The sequence below is a fragment of the Centruroides sculpturatus genome, unplaced genomic scaffold (genome assembly GCF_000671375.1).
Source record: "Centruroides sculpturatus isolate CEXI.00-Female unplaced genomic scaffold, Cexi_2.0 scaffold437, whole genome shotgun sequence".
Classification (NCBI taxonomy): domain Eukaryota; kingdom Metazoa; phylum Arthropoda; class Arachnida; order Scorpiones; family Buthidae; genus Centruroides; species Centruroides sculpturatus.
Window position 1 is genome coordinate 301,203 of NW_019384692.1, and position 22,708 is coordinate 323,910.

General features: G+C 27.3%; 1 protein-coding gene across 1 annotated transcript; it reads right to left on the reverse strand.

Moving 5' to 3' along the window:
* Positions 1-1,993: 1,993 nt before the first annotated feature.
* LOC111627364 (endothelin-converting enzyme 1-like) lies at positions 1,994-20,529 on the reverse strand (the record flags this gene model as incomplete). Its single annotated transcript, XM_023370929.1, has 6 exons — positions 1,994-2,633; positions 9,874-9,993; positions 10,905-11,020; positions 11,113-11,285; positions 17,166-17,231; positions 20,398-20,529. Coding segments are annotated over 4 exons (471 nt in total), but the record flags the coding sequence as incomplete, so codon positions are not given.
* Between the last annotated feature and the right edge of the window lie 2,179 nt (positions 20,530-22,708).

The window sequence follows — 22,708 nt, forward strand, 5'->3', positions numbered from 1 at the left end:
GGCTACTCAAATATTTTACGTTTTTGATACTAAATTAACTTCTGAAGTATAATTTTTTATTGTTTTTATATTTTTCAATATATTTATTTTGTTTGTACAAAATAAAAAAATAATTTTTAACGATACAATAGTCTTCGTTAGGCTTAACATCGACGAAAATTCAACGCGAAGCGACACGCAATGGAGAAAAATTTCAACACGGGATAAATTAATATATTTTTCCGTACATAATTGGTTATCCGAACAACCCCAGTCCCCAATTGATTCGGATAAACGACACTCTACTGTACTACTACTATTATTATTAAAGTGTTTTTATATCTATATAACATTAAAAGGAAAGTCCATTCATCCTCATAACTTTTAAATCACCTGTCTTACGAAAATATAGTAATTGGGCATCAATTGGCCAATTACTATATTTCGTAGACGGCCGGATGGCCGAGCGGTCAAGGTAGCAGCCTACCGCTCTGGGGCTTATTGAAGTTTAATTAATTGGGCCCATTTTTTGTTAGATTAAAAATCTTTAAATTGGGGTTTAAAATTCATTTTTAATAACATCAAAATCACAGTTGAAATATATTAATATTTATGAAATGGTGTTGAATGACAACCTTAATATCTGATACAGTGAAAACTACTTAGGAGACCACCTGCATTCGACGGGCACCTGTCAAAACGGGCAAAAATTTCTGGCACGGAATAGTTTATCCATAGAGTCTTCGTATAAGTTACCTGTATTAAACGACCACCTGTGTAACGCGACCGCGGGCATCGATTTTTGGTCCGAAACAACATACAACACCTGTAATAAGCGACCACTTTCGCGAATGTATCTGGTCTAAACTCTTGTTCGAACCCATCCCGGGCACTTCTCCCACCCTTGAAATTAGGTGCAGGTGTTAATAAATTAGTCTAGCAACAAAGGAAATTCATTTCAGTTTGTTGGAAAATGTCCGAAATGCAAAGTGCTGTCGTTAGAAGATCGTATTAAAGTTATCACAACAGCAATTAGCGGCGAAGTTTAACTGTGGGAAAACAAAATTTATTTTACCCTAGACCTACAGTATTTTCCTTGGGGGTGTAAAATATTGTACACGATACAATTAATCGGCTGATCTCATCGTTTGATAAAATCTATTTTTATTTATTTATTTTGAAGCTCATATACAGTACACGTGCGATAAATAGTTTCTGTATCAACCTACCTTATTTCCATGATAATTTTAGAAAAATAAATATCCAAGTAATTTTCGCAGGAAAAATATTCAAAAAACAATAAACGCATTAATGCAAAAATCAGTTTTACTTCCTTTTTCGATTCCGCAATTGTAATGAAATCGTATAATGAGAAAAAATAATAAAATCGTTTTATTATTAATTAATAATTTTTCTTATTGTACTTAATTAATTAAGAAAATATTAAATATTAAAAAAATACAGTATTTTTAAAGTTAAAATAAGATTAAACTAACGAAAATCAAAAGCAAAGTGATGGAGAGATAGGACGCGCTTGTATATCGAAGACGTAATACACGTAACTGAGGAGCGAACGAAAACAACCGAGTCGTATTAATTAAGTCCGAAAAAAGAAAGTGTGCATTATAATCGAGAAAATGCGAGTATTGTATTAATCTTTAATTAAAGTATTGGTGTTAAATCTGTCTTATAATATCATGACCATTCCTGTAAATCGGGTTATCCGATAAGAATAAAATACAATACCAATATAGCCCTATCGTTGAAAAAATTCGCTTATTTTTGCTCACCTCGAGTTTTGCTTAATAGAAATGACTAAAATGTGTGCAAAATACATATGGAAATATGTTATTACAGGACCACCTGTATTGGACGACCACCTGTCTAAAAGACCACTTTTTGAAGGAACCGTGGGTGGTCGCCATAGACAGGTTTTACTGTATTTATATAAATAAATTCTGACACTGAGATACATATCAATAAATTATTTGGATAAATTATATTTATTCCTTAAAGATATTTTAAATTTACATATATAACTGGATGGATTAACTCTGCTAAATTGTCAATCACATTTTGCAAATATTCTTTTTTATTTATTTATTTATTTTTTAATGATCATTTTATGTAATGGACTACATAATAAATCTATTTGTCTTCAAAATATGGTGACAAAATAAATCAAATTCCAGCGTTACATCAAAAATACACTCGGAAATTTCGTAAGCACAAAATTTTTCTTGAATGATTTACACAATATATATATTCTATTTTATATTTATATAATTATAATATATATATATTTATATATATATTGCTACTGATTGTATAATTTCATCTGAATTTGTTCTTATACAGTATATACAATAATACAAAGGTATACATTTTGTATTTACACATATACAGTGGCAGAACTATATTCTATAAAACCTAAATTTGATTTTTTTCGTTTTTTTGGAAAATATTTCTTATTCAATTTTCAACTTTTCTATAAAATTTCTTTACATTATAATAACTTGTAACATATATTTACAATTTATAACTGATGAGAATTTATAGATAATTTTAGTCCATTTTTTGTACCTGATTTTCCGTGTACATTTACGAATTTTTTTTAATCAACTATTCTTTAGTTCCACCTCTGCATATATACACTATAAACAATTAATACATCAAACATTAGAACAATTAAAATCTTAACAAATTTTTTTAAGTACAATCAATAATATAAGAAAATATTTAATATCGATTTAGAAAGTTTCTTAAAAAGCAAAAAATAAACAAAGTCAAAAATAATCTGAAAGTCAAGTTACGAGTAGACATTAATTGGAGAATACAAAATTACATATACGTGAAGGATATGTATAAACGATTTGATTTGGATAAAATTTTGTATCGTTTACGGAAAATTCCGCTAAAGGAAAGCCCTTATCCAAAAATAGAAATATTTGTTTCCATTGTACAGAGTGATCCTGAAAAAATTACTCGGTTTTTGTTGTTAAAATTTCAGTTTTTAAAAATTCAATCGGTGTGCATCTGTGTTATATTACCAGTGAAATTTATGAAGTGAAAAATTTTAATTTTGAACTGACTGTTAACCTCTGATTTATAATAAAGCAGACTTAGCTACAGTAGACTTTAAGAAAATTTATTTCCATACCTAAATACTTGCACTCACTGTAAATCCATTTTCAGGATTAAGCGTAAAATTTACGAGATTTTATGCATGCAGAAAGCGGTTTTGGTGCTAAGAACTTCAAATTTATAGTGAGTCCAAAAGTACAGTACTTGTGCATGAAAACAATTTTCATGTACAAGTAGTTTTGGAAATTGAACTCCAGTAAAGGAGAGATTAGTGGTTATTTTTATATTACATTTGGAGAAGTTAGATATATTTTTGAAATGTCTTATTTATAAAAATTCAAAATACAGTAGACCCCCCATAACACTGTTGATTTTTCCGTTTTATATGAATTCCATGTTGTATGAGTCACTTAGATTTTACAAATATGTGAGCCGTTCACAGCCCGGCACACGTATTTGTAAAATATAAGTGACTCGTACAACATGGAATTCATATAAAATGGAAAAATAAACAGTGTTATGGGGGGTCGACTGTAATTAAATACGAAATCTGATGAAAGAGTTAGTCTATGCTATCTTTTAATATTGAAAATCATTAGTAATTTTGTAGGAAAAATTGTCATTGAAACGTTCTTTAGTTCAGAAAAATCTATTAGTGTGAGATATAACTTTCCTATCAAAGATGTACAGTATAAATCGTTTCTTATATCTTGATTGGGCAATGCACAGTATTCGATTAGGGCTCTGGAAGTTTTATAAAGTTCAAGAGCTCCTTTTTTAACGCACGATGACCCTGTCATAGATTCGTCAAACAATCTGTCCCTTCACTAAATAAATAGACTGGTCCCTGCTATTGCACCTTTTAACAGTCCAGCACAGATTCATGAATCCAGCTGTACTTATTTATATATTCTTTCCGCTGCATGTGAAAAAATTTTTCATTTTCTATTATAAATACAGAAATATCATTATTTACATATAATATTCATCTTATATCGAAACAAAAACAGGGTTTAATACATTTAAAAGGCATGAAAAACATAAAACAATAAACTGTTTTTTAAGCACTTCCAAGTATTCAATATATTCAAGAATTATTCTTTTTATGTTTTATATATCTTTAACTGAATGAAAATATTTCTTTGTTGAATTTTTATTGTAGTTTTATTGTTATTTTCTTACTTCAGTCATGATTGCATTTTCAACGTCACTTTACCAGAGTGATAATTAAGAAAGAATAATAGTGAATATTTCCTTTATATATTAAGCATACAGTTTGTACATACTTGATATATCAAAAGATGCAATTATAATTTTAAAAAATGGTAATAATGATGATCACTGATATTTTTGATATAAAATTAATTCTTAAAATAATATAGTCTCATACTGTATTTATAGTGGGATAGATTTTGTTTAATGATTAAGTTATATCTCACTAAATACATACTTTTCCTGTATTTAAATGGAAGAAGTTTAAAAATATTGAAAATAAATTCTCTTGTTAAACTTAAGATTTTAATTTTTGCAATCTTAAAATATGTTTTCTCAAAAATAATGGATAAATATTAGCTTTGTATCTTAAAAGTTCAGTTAACACAAATGCATAAAGTCAAGTTTTTAATCAAATTTTTTTCAAAGAAAACACCAAGTAATGTTATTTGGATCACTTTGCATAAAATAAAATAAATATTTGTAAAATATTCTTTATATCTCATATAAAGATACAAATGCCAATTTGTGTAATGTTCTCAAAAAATTTTAACAATATCTTTAAGTTTTGTCTTTACAAACACACAAAATATATTTGTGTCAAATTACTAATTTAGTCCATCAGCAGAGGACAAAAAAAAAACAAAAAAAAAAACGAAACAATGGAATAATTAACTATAAAAATAAATAAACTGACTTATCAACTATTCTGTGATTCCTTGTCTCTAATAGCAGAATTTCTCAAAAAACATTCAAGCTAATAAAATCAGTAGTAGGTAAACATAAGAATATTTTATGTGCTTTTAAAGATAAATTTTTGAGCTATGATAAGTAAAAATGTAAATAAAAGTAATTTCCATGAAAAAGTTGTGACACAAAGTGAAAAAAAAATAAATGCTATATTTAATATTTAACTGATATATTTAATAAATATAATTGTTATCTATAACAGATTAATAATGTTAATTACCTATTATAAATTTCTATTTTGTTTTACTTTTCTCCAATATTTAAGACAATTTTCAAATAAAAATAATAAATTATTAATTTCATAAAAATAAAATATTTTTTTAACTTTAAAGGAATTACATATATCAAATAAAAGAATCTAAAATATTTGTATTTTATGTTTCCAAAAGTTTGATACTTTTAATATTTTTATTAATTAATGTAATATTGACATAATATATTATAGATGCAATTATTGATAAAATTTTTAAATTTTTTCTTAGCATCTTAATCTTTAAAATTTGGGGTGGCTCAACAGTCAGTTAATTGAAATATATTTCAATAATGGTTAAAGAAGATTTAGAACAGTTATTATTTATGATTTGTTGGTTTCAACAAAACAATTAAATCACAAATAACAAGCAAACTTGGTTATCTAAATTTTCAGCCACTCTGTATTTTAAAACTATTTTTAAATATTACTTGATAAAAAATAATAATTTAATCAGAAACCTTTCAAAGGATGCTTTCATTAATATTTTATAATAATTGATAAAATGTTTTTGATTTTATCAAAATCTAAAATTTTCCTCTCTTTAAGAGTTTATAAATTTGAGAAATACAAAATTTATAGAAACTCATCCATTGTAATTAATAGATGTTAGATTTTGTTAATATCATTTTATGAATTCAAAATTGTTATAAAAAATTTCTATATCAATTTTGAATTTTATTTATCATTAATAATAATAAAAATTTAGAGAAGTGTCAATGATTCCAATAAAAATTATCTAAAATTTTGCATTTTACTTTGGAATAATCTTGTTGGCTAAAATTTCAAAAATTCATTTGAAAAGTGTTACAATAATAGTACAGTAGAACCTCGAAAACTCAGCCTAATGTGGACCGAAGGGTGGCCGAGTTTGTGAAATTTCCGGGTTATCGGGAATGGGGTTAAAAAAGGATAAGTAAATACTGTACTGTACTTGTATGTATTGTTTGCTTGAGAATACAACAGAGAATAAACTGCCCAAATACCATTAAACAAAGGAAAAGTACGACCTTTATGAAGGCATAGAGCCTTTACTACATGAAAATGAAAAAATTAATGAATACACTGTGTACAGTAATTCACCTGATAAGACAGACCTCAGAAAAATACTTTATGAGAGCTTTTATACTTTTATAAAGCTGTCTATAAATAAAAATTAATTAACTAAGGATTTTTTTGCCCTGCCAGGGTGTGGCCGAGTTATCCGGAGTGCCGGGTTATCGAGAGCCGAGTTTTCAAGGTTCTACTGTAATATGTTAATGATATGAGCATTTAAAATGGGAGAAAATTGTTTAAAGTTAGCAAAACTCAGTTATGTCATCAATTAACAATATATTAACAATTTATTCTCTAATAATCTATCAGTGGCAATGGTAGACAATGGTAGTGATGATGTGCGTAAGGGAAGCTGACTAACATAAAAAATTATCAGTTTTTTTATTTTTGCTTATAAATAAGCATTATATATTCTTTGGTTAAGAATTACTGGATGATCAACCAAAAATATAATTCTGCAGAAGTGGTACAAAGAGTTTGGCAATATTATTCAACAACTTGACAACATAAGAGCCAGCTATGCAAGTTGCATTACTGTTCAGAATCATAAAGTTTCACTCACAATGTCACTAACTCTTGATACTACTACTTGTGAGTTTTACTTTTGTTTAATCATCCAGTACATAAATATAGAATTTAATGTCAAAATTTATTATAGATATTCTAATGTGGAATGTTATTGTTACATATATTAAACTATATTGAACATGTCAATAGAATGAATTACAATCTTAAATTTGGCATATATTCTTATAAGCACATTCTGTATAATATAATTCATAAATTTTTAAAGATACTACATAATTTATATAAAAATGATACTATTTTTCAACAATTTTATTTATGATGAGATTAAATTTAATAGCATAAACCAAACTGACAGGCTTGTTGGAAAATGACATGAAGGTTGAAAATATACTGAAATAAAACCAATAAAATTGGAATGTAAATAGAAGAGAAAAGTATGTTGAATTATACATAAAGATTGATTCATTTAAAATTGATGCATATAAGACAAAATATAGAATATAAAAAATAATAATAATGTAAAAAATAACTACCTTAAATTGAATGTAACCTTTTAATAAACTTGGTTATAGACAAGACTGACTCAAAGTAGGTGTAACATGTGTAAATTATGCAGACTGAAGGCATTAAAGGTGATAAAATCATCTACTGATTTGTGGAATTTATATCAAAATATAGTTGTTCTTCATGGCACAATTAAATTTTTCCTAATTTTAACACAAACTAACTCCTCTATCGAAAAAAGCAATTACAATTGATCTGATTATGGTACTTTTATGTGGCAGCATCACTGCTTGCAGGCAGAGTGTATAATCTTAACTATTTCAACTGTGTCTGCTTTCTATGTAGAGATCTGCAAATACAGATAATATCAGCTGTGATCAAGAACAGAGACAAGCAAATGAAGTAAGAAGAGATAATAGCAGCCAGCATAGTCCCAATGAATTTATATAATGTAGTGTAAATTTGACAATAAGTGCATTACATTTAAAGCTTTATATTATTAATTGATATTCTATATAGTTTGTGAAGTTTTAGTAAGATATACTATGGAAAATAGAAGTACTATAATTTTTTGATTTTTAAAAATTGTAATATCTTGCTTGAAATTTATGCAACATTGGCACTGTTAATTTTTAATGTTTAATAATTTTTTTTTAAACAATTATAACTTTTTCATATTTTTTTTTCTCCAGGAGGCACCAAATTATTGTTGATAATAGAAATTTAACTAGAGCAAACTGTGGTTACAGGATCCAAGAATGACATAAGCTGAACAATTTCAAAAGACAATTCCTTCATCTTCAGAGTTACTTGACCATTTTTGAAAATTCAAATTGTAATTCATAAACATTTTATTTTTTAAAAATACATAAAATGAACACAGACTTTTAAGCTTAGAAACATTTCACTTTAAATNTAAAATTAATTCTAAACTATTAAAATTTAATATTACACAGTCATAAAATAATTGTAATTATGGCAGTATTATATTATATTGTTGCTAATTACTTTTCAAAATTATTCTTGTTACTTAGCATGGTTAACACAATAAGAAAGCTTGATAATGTCAAGATATGAAATATCACAAAAATTTATTCTTGTAATATTTCATATGTTGACATTATGTTTTTAACTGTGTCATATTTAATAATATTTATTTTAAAAAATTTAATATTAATAATATCATGCTTTTCTAATCATTGTAATTACAATTTATTTTTCTCAAATTTTATATTACTTAATTGCCAATATTGGTATTTGGCCATTTATAGTATTTACAAAATTTTGTTTTCTAATGATGATTCATATGTTCATGTTGATAATATTCTGATATATTCAAGTATATTTAGTAGTTATTATGGAGATTGATATGTTATCTAACATATCTATCTCCAGATTAAACTACTAAATATATTTGAAATACAATTTTTTATAGTTTTTATATTTGTGTTTGCATTCATGTACATTTCTGTGTAAAACCAACTGTTTTTGCAAAATAATATACCATGCTGCAAACTCAATTTTCTTATTGTGAAATACTGTTAATTTATTGATGAATTTAATTTATTATTTTACTTTCATTATCACATATATTATTTTGTTTATTATTTACAGTAAATGCTGTCTTTAATGCCAATTTTTATACAAAAAACAATTTTCGAGATATTCATTATCTTGAAAATGTTGATTTGATATATGAGTACGTGTAAGTCAAGTGCACCAATCTTATTTGGTCAAAAGGGATGAGGAAATTAGTATTTAACTATTTTTAAAGTTTAACAATGTATTATGATATCACCAGCCTATAATCACTCCTATATAAAGATGATAAAAATGTTGCAAGCAAATATACAGAAAAAGTATTTTGTATGATTTATGCCTATATTCCAACCAGCCTATCAGTTGATATAATCAACTTTCAAAAATCTAATCTTCAATGTTCATATTTGGTACAAAATTATTTCAGTATTTTATGGTGACTCATTACAATTAAAAATCTTAAATTTTTGATTTAAAAATTTCTCAATACTTTTAAAAAATTGAATTTAATGCTAAAAATTCAAAATTTAACCCTATCAACAAATCAACAACAAATTATTAATTATAATTAATAATTATATATTAAAATATTATAATTATAATTAATCATTATATAATAATTATATATATACTATATATTAAGTAGCAAACATTAAGTTCATGTAACTAAATGCTTGAAAACTACATAATAACAGCAAATTGAATTGAGCAGCTTAAAATGTTGGAAGTATTAAAATAGATGCAATTATAATTTATATAAATGCGTATACTTCATTAATTTGCACACATTCTCAATTTCTATTAAATCTCTTAAAAATTATTTTATAATATATTAAATTATATTATATTTTAAATCTGATAATGTAATGTAGTAATATATTAAAATTTTTTAATGTAATTCATTATAATAATAAAACTTATTAAGTAATTCAAAATTAACAATAATACAATATAAATAACAAAGAAATAACCATTATCTTTCAATTATAAACAAACAAATGTTTATCAGAACATTAGGAAAATTCTCATTCTTATAATCAAAACACTCTCCTAGTAGAACAGCAATGAAGTCAGATTACAACTTTTATATTCTGTAAGAAATTATTTAAATATTTTTAATTAACTCATTAAGCAGTTATTAAAAATTAAAACATAGCTAAATTAATTAATTAAATCAACAATTTTCTACATTTTTTGGAAATTGTTATGAATTTAAAGAATGTAGAGTTAGAAGAGTTATAATGATTTTTCACTGTTAATAATAGCCTGAAGGGTCTAAAACTATTCAGAATTAAGAAAGCTATTAATTTAGTCTCCAATAAAGCAGAAAAATGTTGAAGTTAAAGTGACTGAAAAAGTAAATTTATTTAGTTCAATGTAATTTAAATGAAATAATTAAGTAAAATACCAGATTTATTTAATATTTCTGGTTTTAATAGTTAATATAATCATATTTAAAAACTTATTATTGGTTACACTTATTTATTCTTAACAAGTGCCAACATTAGTTTAAAATCACTTGTAGCTTTATAATATTTAAAATTATCAACAGCTAGTTATATATCTTTCTTAGAATTGAATTTTTAAAATAATTATAGACAATTTCATAATTTTGGCAACGTAAAAGGCTTGATAATTAATTCCTATGTATGTAATAATCCTTATCAAATATATATTATTGTACAAAGTAGCAAAAATAAAAGTATAAATGAATTTAATGGCATTTTAATAATTTTTTTTTGGAAATTGATATGAATTCTGTGATTAATTAAATGTTGATGAGCCATGTTTATTGTTTTTTTGTATACTTGTATCATTTAATTTATTTCATTAATAAAACAGGGAAGCACTTTGCTCTTTTCAAACTTCCTCATAACAGTAAATGTGGCTATATATATATTTTTTTTATTATGCACTTTAGTAAAGTTGTTAATATAGAGGTAAAACAAAAGTTGTTTTAAATCTATCAATAGTAAAATAAAATATATTAAGTTATTTTAACCTGATACTATCATCCATCACCAAATTTCACATTTCTTATCTGGGTTCATTGGAGTGTTTAGACGACACTGAAACTCTCTGGCAAAATCTTTAGAATTGGATAAGGTCCCTATAACTCTAGAAATGATTGATAATAATAAGCAAAATGTACAGGTTTCACATAATATTAACAACAATGAATTCAAAAAATATTATATTAGAATACAAACCGATAAGGTCCAGGAGTATGTGCATCATTTAATATGGTAAGATGCATGGTTTCTGGAGTACTTGATGAACACCATACTTGAGAAAATCCAATGAAAAATAATTGATTATGTGTTAAGTTGACTCCAGGCAGAGGTGATTCCAGATGATTTTCCTTCACCCAATCTGTGTAAGCCTAAAAATACAAATATTTAAAAATTAGTCAAAGTTTTATAGTAAATTATATGTATAAATTGCCATGAGTGAAATAATTATTACAAAATATGATTTACAAAATATAATTACATTTACATTTACATTTATTCCATTAATAAAATAGGAAAGCACTTTGCTCTTACTATATACTTAACTTATAATTATTAATTAATTATACTTATAATTTACTATATACTTAACTACAGTAGTACCTCAGGATACAAACAATCCAGCATATGAAATTTTCAGGATACGACATGAAATTCAAACATATTTTTGCTCCACGATACGAACAAAAAACTCACCAAACGACGTTACATTATTTCGCAGTGCCATTTTTTATTCACTTCTGTTTATAGTCTCAGTCCGTGTGTTTGCTTCATTGTGGAAGAATCTCACTTGATAAAGGAAATCTTGAGGTATTATCAGAAAGTGACTGATTTTATTGAAAAGAAACATCCCAAAAAAGGTTCACACTGGCTGTATTGCTGCTCAGAGTAATGACATTTGCCTAAGTCATTTTAGAAACATTTTAAAAAGTAGGGAAAGCCAAACCTCTTTGTATAGATATTTTACCAAGCAACCTCTATCCAGTGAAAGTGATGGTGGAAGTGAAGGAAAGAAAGCAAAAAGCAGTGAATAAAAAATTTTAAAAAATATATAAAACAGAAAAGTTAAAAAATTAGTGTTAAGTTATTTTTAAGTTATTGTTACATTATGTTATGTAAGTTAAGTTTTAGTATCATTTCCCTTCTCCCTCCACCAATTTACACCTCCACCGTCGTCTATCCTCAAAGGTAAAGTGCAAATAAAACATAATTTTTTTTTTTTATCAATTATTATTCTATTATGGTTATTTATACATTTACAACTACAAAACACATTTTTCAATGTTTTCCTGACTAAAGTTATTTTTTTTCAATGTACTACTTAGCTTTAATTTGAGTGTGTTTTTCATGTTGGAATGGATTATTTGATTTTACATGTAATCATATGGGGAAAAATGATTCACCTTACAGCATTTTCATGATATGATCTCAGTTTTGGAACGAATTAATTTTGTATCCTGAGCTACTACTGTATATAATTAACTTACTATAATTTTCAAATTCCCTGTTGCAAATGAAAGTAGTTTAAGTCCACTTACTTTTAAATCAAGATACTTAAAAGTTTGCATTTATATTGATTGAAAAATATCAGTAGTTGATAATATATTGGTATTATGACATGATTTTAAATGTGTTTTATATTTTATAAAAAGTCTAATTATTTTATAAAAAAGATCACACAGAAATGTAACTAATGTCATCATTAACTCAATTTTTTAATTAAAATACAAAGTTAAACCATTTTCATTTGCAATGGCTCAATTATAGAACTTTCATTTCAAATGAGTCATTTTCTTTTTAAAAACTTAAAAATTTAAATTTATAAATTTCACTGAAAATTTTGTGCTATATAAGTGCCTCAAAAATTTCACTGGATAATTTTTGCAAAAACTGCAGGTCAAAAAAATTGGGAGGGTTGTGTGCAGAACACAATCACAATTGTTTAAGCCAGGGCTTCTTAAACTTTTTTTATTCACGACCCCATTTATGATTGTGATTTTTTAGCGACCCCAAAAAAATATATAAAATAAAGATATATACAAATTTGCAAAAACAATAATAATGTACTACCTTGTCTCTTGTGTTACAATGGAAGAGACAACTGAATACACGGAAAAGCGACAACACTGCACTAGTTAATACTACAATCAGTGTTGCTAAATCATTGTCTCCCTGCACCAGAAGTGACACAAAGAGCAACTCACGAAACCTATGACACAAAGCTTGCCATTTTCAAACTCTCACAAATTATTTTCAATATTTTTCATTAAAATCTCGCGACCCCAAGATTTCGCTAAGCGACCCCAAATGGGGTCGCGACCCATAGTTTAAGAAGCTCTGTTCTAGACCAACAACTACTATTGACAAAACATGTTGAAAAAGTTAGTGCAAAAGCGGCCCAAGTCTCCAACGCTCTATCAAGTATTGCGAAAAATACATGGGGAGTGGGTTATACAGCGGCNTAATGACATTTGCCTAAGTCATTTTAGAAACATTTTAAAAAGTAGGCAAAGCCAAACCTCTTTGGATAGATATTTTACCAAGCAACCTCTATCTAGTGAAAATGCTGGTGGAAGTGAAGGAAAGAAAGCAAAAAGCAGTGAATAAAAAATTTTAAAAAATATATAAAACAGAAAAGTTAAAAAATTAGTGTTAAGTTATTTTTAAGTTATTGTTACATTATGTTATGTAAGTTAAGTTTTAACATCATTTCCCTTCTCCCTCACCTCCACCACCAGTTCACACCTCCACCGTCGTCTATCCTCAAAGGTAAAGTGCAAATAAAACATAATTTTTTTTTTTTATCAATTATTATTCTATTATGGTTATTTATACATTTACAACTACAAAACACATTTTTCAATGTTTTCCTGACTAAAGTTATTTTTTTTCAATGTACTACTTAGCTTTAATTTGAGTGTGTTTTTCATGTTGGAATGGATTATTTGATTTTACATGTAATCATATGGGGAAAAATGATTCACCTTACAGCATTTTCATGATATGATCTCAGTTTTGGAACGAATTAATTTTGTATCCTGAGCTACTACTGTATATAATTAACTTACTATAATTTTCAAATTCCCTGTTGCAAATGAAAGTAGTTTAAGTCCACTTACTTTTAAATCAAGATACTTAAAAGTTTGCATTTATATTGATTGAAAAATATCAGTAGTTGATAATATATTGGTATTATGACATGATTTTAAATGTGTTTTATATTTTATAAAAAGTCTAATTATTTTATAAAAAAGATCACACAGAAATGTAACTAATGTCATCATTAACTCAATTTTTTAATTAAAATACAAAGTTAAACCATTTTCATTTGCAATGGCTCAATTATAGAACTTTCATTTCAAATGAGTCATTTTCTTTTTAAAAACTTAAAAATTTAAATTTATAAATTTCACTGAAAATTTTGTGCTATATAAGTGCCTCAAAAATTTCACTGGATAATTTTTGCAAAAACTGCAGGTCAAAAAAATTGGGAGGGTTGTGTGCAGAACACAATCACAATTGTTTAAGCCAGGGCTTCTTAAACTTTTTTTATTCACGACCCCATTTATGATTGTGATTTTTTAGCGACCCCAAAAAAATATATAAAATAAAGATATATACAAATTTGCAAAAACAATAATAATGTACTACCTTGTCTCTTGTGTTACAATGGAAGAGACAACTGAATACACGGAAAAGCGACAACACTGCACTAGTTAATACTACAATCAGTGTTGCTAAATCATTGTCTCCCTGCACCAGAAGTGACACAAAGAGCAACTCACGAAACCTATGACACAAAGCTTGCCATTTTCAAACTCTCACAATTTTTCATTAAAATCTCGCGACCCCAAGATTTCGCTAAGCGACCCCAAATGGGGTCGCGACCCATAGTTTAAGAAGCCCTGGTTTAAGCCGTAGATCCAAATGAAGAATCTGTTGCAATACATTAATGCTAATGACAACTTTGTTAAGTTGAAGATTTTATCAACATGAATTCTAACATGATAATAAATGAAATCCTGTCAGATGATGCAATTGTTGAGGCTGTGAAAGACACCATGAAAGAAAGCAAGAGTGAAGACGGCAAAAACAAGAATAAAGAAACTGTTCCAACAGTAAAGAAGCATTGGAAGTTATTAGACTGTCCTAAGGTTTTTAGAATCTACAGATAATGTGGAATCACATATGGGAAAAGCCAGACTCTTGAAAAAAAATATTTATTAGAAGAGGATGCAGAAAGCAACAGCAAATAATGGACTATTTCAATATTAACTGATGAACTTTTCTGTGTTTTGTGTAAATATTTTTCATTTTATTATATTATAATATTCATTCAAATACTGTATAGTGTATTTTATTTTGTCTGTTGCTACTTAGGTTAAAAAAAGACATTCCTGTTATAGTGGAAGATATAGTAAAACAAGTATCTTGGTACCTAGAAGTCCACAATAACCAGAGAGTACTATACACACAAATATGTGTAGTATCATTAAAAATTTAATGCTTTGTTCATAAATTATATATATAATTTTATATATTATATATGTGGGATTTAGCTAATTAGACAAGTAACATTCCTAAACTGTTAAGACAATAAATTTACGAGGTGTTGCGAGGGAATCAAGGAGAATGAGAGAGAGAGACAAATAAGGGGAGAAGTGAGGGAAGACAACAGTTGGTGATGGCACGTAAGTAAGAAAGGACAAAAAGACATTACAAAGGCGAGAACATTATAATTCTATCAAGATGGTTACAAATGCTGGAAGATTATTGTCATTTCTACTCCTCTATTTCAATCACTATACCTATGTGGCTGTTGGCTACGATATTGTATACTTTGTATATTTTATTTTGAATTAATCCTAGTCTTCCTTCCTGTTTCTTTGTTCCTTCTAGAACTTTCTTGTCTAACCCTTTTGCCCTTGGATAGGATTATCTTTTCCACGAAAATAAGAACAAAAGAGAGAGTGGGGCCCTGGGGCAAAATGGACAGAAAAAGAATCACTCTGGGTGAAGATCCTGAAGAAAGCAGAAGGAAAAAGGAGTGCTCGTGACCTGAAGTTAAGGTTAAGGAGTGGCAAGAAAGAGGAAGAAAGAAAAGAGACAATTTTGGAAAAAAAAAAAAAAAGGNGGTAAAGTAATTTAAATTGCTCACATTTCTTACTTCAATTACATGCTAGCTGTTATTAAAGACAATAATGAAAAAAAAAAACAGCAGGCAAACAACATTGGATGATTTATTATTAATAAATCTTCAATTTACATATTTTTTAACTGTTTTAACATATCCTTTTAATGTCAAAACCAATAAAATCAAAATTTCAACTAATTGTAGTCTTTATTTTCTTATCTCATACTATTACACAGGTCTGCAAATTTCAACTAATAAAAAAACTGTTTGGACTTTGAAATGTGATTTTTACTAACAACTACAAATACACCTAAAAATGATCTCTCAAATGTTTCAATCACATAATGTTTGGATACAAAGGCTTTACAAAGTTTTTGTCAAAAATTCATAAAAGCATATATATATATATACACCACACACATACGAAGAAAGAAAAGAGACAATTTTGGAAAAAAAAAAAAAAAGGTAAAAAGGGAGTCATAAGGACAACAAATAATCCAAGGAAAAGGTAGAATTTTTTCAATATCAAGATCTAGCCGTATAGACTTTGGAGTGAAAGGTATCAAGTTGGCACCATAATCCGAAAGCGTATATACATATCAAAAGAAATCTTGGGTATTTCCATTCTCCCTACATTTTGTTTCCATATCCACCTGTCTTATACTCTTATTTTTCATTAGTTATAAGATAGACATAAGTTAGATGTTAGTTATATAATTAGTTTTTGTTATTTTGATGATTGTCACGTTTACGAACCCCGGTGATAGTGGAGGACAAGCCTGTTCCTTTTTCTTTGTGTATAGAAGAAAGGCATAAAGTTTGTAAAGTTGAAATTCCAAAAAAAAAAAAAAAAGAAAAAGAAAAAGAACCAGTTCAGAGAGAATAAAGAATACTGTGTGATATAATTGAATTTTGTGTCTTTCTTTTTGTAGCTTTTCATTCGTGGATTTGTATGAGCTTCTCACAACAAACACCATACCTATGTATATGTTATATAATGTATGAATTCTATATTTTAGGGCAGTAAAGGGCATGTTAGTTCATAATTGTTTCAGCTCGTTGATTTTATTTTCTAATTTTTATCAATTAAATTTATTTAAACTTTATTTATACTTACATTGAATGCTGCTTTTAGACCACCATTATCAGCAATATTTTCACCAACAGTTTGCTTTCCTTTTACCTATAATATTTTACATAAATTAACAAATGCTAAAATAGAAAAATTTGTTTGAATGTGAAAAAAACACATGCAAATAATGATTATCATTTTCTAATTTTCTTTATAAATATAAATGTATTTATTGTATTGTACTTCAAATATGATTTTATTTAAATCAACTGATGCATTTATTTTATGTTATTTCAAATAATATAAATTGATTTTTATATACACTGTATATAAAAGTTATAAAATGGAATTGTATTTATCAATAGACTCTCCATAAGTTAAACTTCTTTAACTTAATTTTAATTTTGCTCCAAATTAACACTCATAGACTCAATGCATTCTGTATTTCTATACAGAGCCTTTGAAAGAGGTAGCTGAGGATTTTAATCTGGACTAGAAGAAAATTTACAGGGCTTGTAAATTTAGTTTCTAACCCTACAAAATTAATGTTATTTTTACTAACAGTAGACAATATCTTTCAAACTGTTTTTATTAATAAAGAAATATTTTATGTATTTCATTTTTTCAAAAAACAAAAAGATAAAGAGTTTCCCAACCAAAACTAACTTTCAGCTTTTTCCATCAAATACAACTTCTAGATTACAATTAGAAAGAATTCAAAACTTTATCACAAAGTTTCAAGAAGATGAAATCAAGAGGAGAAGTGGCTTGTTGAGGTATCTTAGTAGCCTATATTTTTCATAGTGTCCTAGAGAGTAACTATGAAAACTTTAACCTGGGTTTGTCAAATAGTTTAGAAGTTAATAGGGGGATGAAATCATTTGAATGTGATGTCAAACATTTATAGTAGTATAAGGGCATGTCTAGATGGCATGCAGCTAAATAAGAAAGCCAATGACAAAATCTGTTTTAAATGAAACAAACTATGTCATTGACTTTCTTATTTAGCTGTTTGTCACCTAGACTTACCCTTTATTTTCCACAGGGTCCTGGAGAGTAACTATAAAAAATCTATTGGTCAAAGGGTTTAGAAGTGAATAGAGGACAGACAATATTCAATTTCATATATATAAATAATAAATTTTAATTCACAATATCTAAGTTATAACAAAATTTATAGTTATATACTACTCTACCTATTGGCTACCAGAGTCACCTACTACTCAGAAGTTATAGAAAACACAAGATAATTTCAATATTACACCCAAATTAACCTGTGAGACAATTTACGTATAGTTATAAGGCAGTAATCTGCAACTTTAAAAAATGACATTTTACAGAATGATGACATCAGCAGAAAACATGGAAATAACTCAGAAATCCATTGACTGACTTAAAGAAAACTTATTTTATTTTATTTCTATTTTCATATGAGGTATAGGATTCTTAGAAATGTGGTGGTATTTTGTGCCATTTTTTCTGTATTTAATTACAACCAAACAATCTTGGATTTTTAGTAGTACATAAATTTACTCATGGTAAAGTAATTTAAATTGCTCACATTTCTTACTTCAATTACATGCTAGCTGTTATTAAAGACAATAATGGAAAAAAAAAACAGCAGGCAAACAACATTGGATGATTTATTATTAATAAATCTTCAATTTACATATTTTTTAACTGTTTTAACATATCCTTTTAATGTCAAAACCAATAAAATCAAAATTTCAACTAATTGTAGTCTTTATTTTCTTATCTCATACTATTACACAGGTCTGCAAATTTCAACTAATAAAAAAACTGTTTGGACTTTGAAATGTGATTTTTACTAACAACTACAAATACACCTAAAAATGATCTCTCAAATGTTTCAATCACATAATGTTTGGATACAAAGGCTTTACAAAGTTTTTGTCAAAAATTCATAAAAGCATATATATATATATATACACCACATACATACATACATACATACATACATACGTATAATAGTGTTTTGATTTATTTTAACATGGAAAAATTACCAATTTCAGTTTATTATTAACATGCATGGGTACAAAAATACAAAAGACACAAATTAGCTTTGGTGCTTATCAGTTCTGACATTTTTAGCCGTAAACCTGTGTTTTGTGGACTTTCTCGTATGTTCTGTATCTGGAATGTCCCTATGCATCATCTAACAGTAATCCACCATCATACTGACATCCCACTGTCCCTGGTATCTTCTTTCCATCTCTTTAATGTCCTGATGGAATCTTTCACCCTGTTCTTCATTTGCAACCCCTAGATTTGCAGGAAAGTAATCCAATTGCAAGTTCAGAAAGTGTACTTTGAGGCTCATACTGCAGCCCAGTTCATGGTACTTAATTAACAAGTTTTCTACTATTTCTTTATAATCAGGATATTTATTGTTTCCTAGAAACTTTTGAAACTATTGCCTTAAATGCAATCCAGGCATCCCATTCTTTGTTGTTCATTGAAGAAAGAGGTTCTGTGTCTGATATTAATTTCCATATATCAAGTCCTGTAAATACACCTTTTAGTTTTGCTTCAGACAAGGCTGGAAACTTTTTGCATAAATACAAAAAGCAGTCTCCATCCTTTGAAGACTGCTTTTATGAACTGTTTCATTAGTCCCAGCTTAATATGCAGGAGTAGTAGCAGCATTTTCTCTGGGTTTACCAAGCTGCTCCTCACAATATTCTTTAGGCCATTGCTTCTGAACCCAATGCAAATTCCTGGCTCTACTGTTTCACTCACAGAAAAAACATGGAAATTTGGTATAACCTGACTGCTGACCTAATAACATGCACATTACTTTCAAATCTCCAGAGATAAGCCACTGATGTATATTGTAATTAACTTTTTTCAGAAGACTTTCCAAGTTAGGAATTCTAAATCAATTTATTTGTTTTAAAAATGTAGGTATATTTTTTGACAACATAATTAAATAAATTACGGTTACTGAAAATGTATAATTAATATAGGTATGAAATATGTGAAGAAAGCATCTATTTATCTAATAAAAATGGTTTTGTAGAAAGAACTTACATGATAGAGGAAAACTAGTAACATTTTTGAATTCAGCATAAAAGACCATAACACATAAATAACACAACATAAGGATCATGTAAAAAAAGTCAAACAGCTTTTCCACTGCAGACCTGTGTTATTAGTCAGTTATTATTATCAGTGTAGATAACTTCAAAAGTGAATATATGAATTTGTTTGATTTGTAAATAATAAAATTATGTAAAACTGTTATTTTAAAACATACTTGTTCACCGCCATACTGATATAAAGAATACTGATCAATGAAGCATTTTATACGTTCTTGGAAACTTTGAATTGTAGAATTTTTCCACCATTGATGTAAATTACCATCTTTATCATATTCTCTACCTATACATTAAAAATAAAATATAAATTTCTTCTAAATTTTTTATAATTTTAAACAAAAAATAAATTAATAATATATTATGCAAATATGATAAATTATTCATTAATATTTAATACTCACACATAATACATACAATAGAATATAAAATCTTGCAAGAAGACAATCTTAATGATTAAATATTTTAGAGTAATGTACAGTAATTAAGTTAAGAAAAACATTGAATATAAAAAGTATGACAAAAAATAATCATTATGTTTAGTATCTCTCCAAAACTGTAATGTATAAACACACAATGCACAAACCCAACACCAGCAGATTGAAAAGAAAAAGTACTAACATTTTCGTCTATATAAAAAAACAATACAGAACAAAATGGCTAACAAAAATCGAATACTTTTTTAGATGTTCCTGTAATCAGTTGGAATATCTGAAAAAACATTTGATTTTTGTTAGCCATTTTGTTCTATATCATTTTTACCTAATGATGTCTATTTTTATATAGATGAAAATGTTAGTACGTTTTTCTTTTCATTCTGCTGGTGTTGGTTTTGTGCATTGTGTGATCATTATGTTTATATATTTGTTTAAAATTAATATATAATTCTGATAATTTTGAAATTATTTTGTAACTGTTAATTCACTCATGAGTTTAGTATGAGCTATGAGCTCAAAATTGTCCTCAGATCATTGATTTTCTCACATTTTTCCATAAGTTTAATTAAATTAGTCTAAAGGTCTAATCACTAAAACTGTAATGCACCTATCTATAATGCTAAATAATCTTGATCATTAAATACAATAACATAAATGGGAAGAGGCCCCTTCTTACCTTTAAAAATAAATAAATTAAGAAAAATTGAATTGATACTGGAAAAAAGATTTGAATGTGGCAATTTCTCTTATACTCTTGTATATGCAATATCTAAAAGTTTAATCTTCATCCACAGCAACAATGGCTATACCACAGTGGTAGGAGGGATGAATGTGGATTTGCATTCTAATTCTGGCCCTCCTGATATCATTTCTAGTTATATTACCAATTAAATAATAAAATTATCCACATTATAAAATTATGCTTGTGGACATATTATTTAAAAATAATTAAGCTAGTAATTTTATTATATATACAGTATTTCTAAAATTATACTATTTGACATACATACATACGTATAATAGTGTTTTGATTTATTTTAACATGGAAAAATTACCAATTTCAGTTTATTATTAACATGCATGGGTACAAAAATACAAAAGACACAAATTAGCTTTGGTGCTTATCAGTTCTGACATTTTTAGCCGTAAACCTGTGTTTTGTGGACTTTCTCGTATGTTCTGTATCTGGAATGTCCCTATGCATCATCTAACAGTAATCCACCATCATACTGACATCCCACTGTCCCTGGTATCTTCTTTCCATCTCTTTAATGTCCTGATGGAATCTTTCACCCTGTTCTTCATTTGCAACCCCTAGATTTGCAGGAAAGTAATCCAATTGCAAGTTCAGAAAGTGTACTTTGAGGCTCATACTGCAGCCCAGTTCATGGTACTTAATTAACAAGTTTTCTACTATTTCTTTATAATCAGGATATTTATTGTTTCCTAGAAACTTTTGAAACTATTGCCTTAAATGCAATCCAGGCATCCCATTCTTTGTTGTTCATTGAAGAAAGAGGTTCTGTGTCTGATATTAATTTCCATATATCAAGTCCTGTAAATACACCTTTTAGTTTTGCTTCAGACAAGGCTGGAAACTTTTTGCATAAATACAAAAAGCAGTCTCCATCCTTTGAAGACTGCTTTTATGAACTGTTTCATTAGTCCCAGCTTAATATGCAGGAGTAGTAGCAGCATTTTCTCTGGGTTTACCAAGCTGCTCCTCACAATATTCTTTAGGCCATTGCTTCTGAACCCAATGCAAATTCCTGGCTCTACTGTTTCACTCACAGAAAAAACATGGAAATTTGGTATAACCTGACTGCTGACCTAATAACATGCACATTACTTTCAAATCTCCAGAGATAAGCCACTGATGTATATTGTAATTAACTTTTTTCAGAAGACTTTCCAAGTTAGGAATTCTAAATCAATTTATTTGTTTTAAAAATGTAGGTATATTTTTTAACAACATAATTAAATAAATTACAGTTACTGAAAATGTATAATTAATATAGGTATGAAATATGTGAAG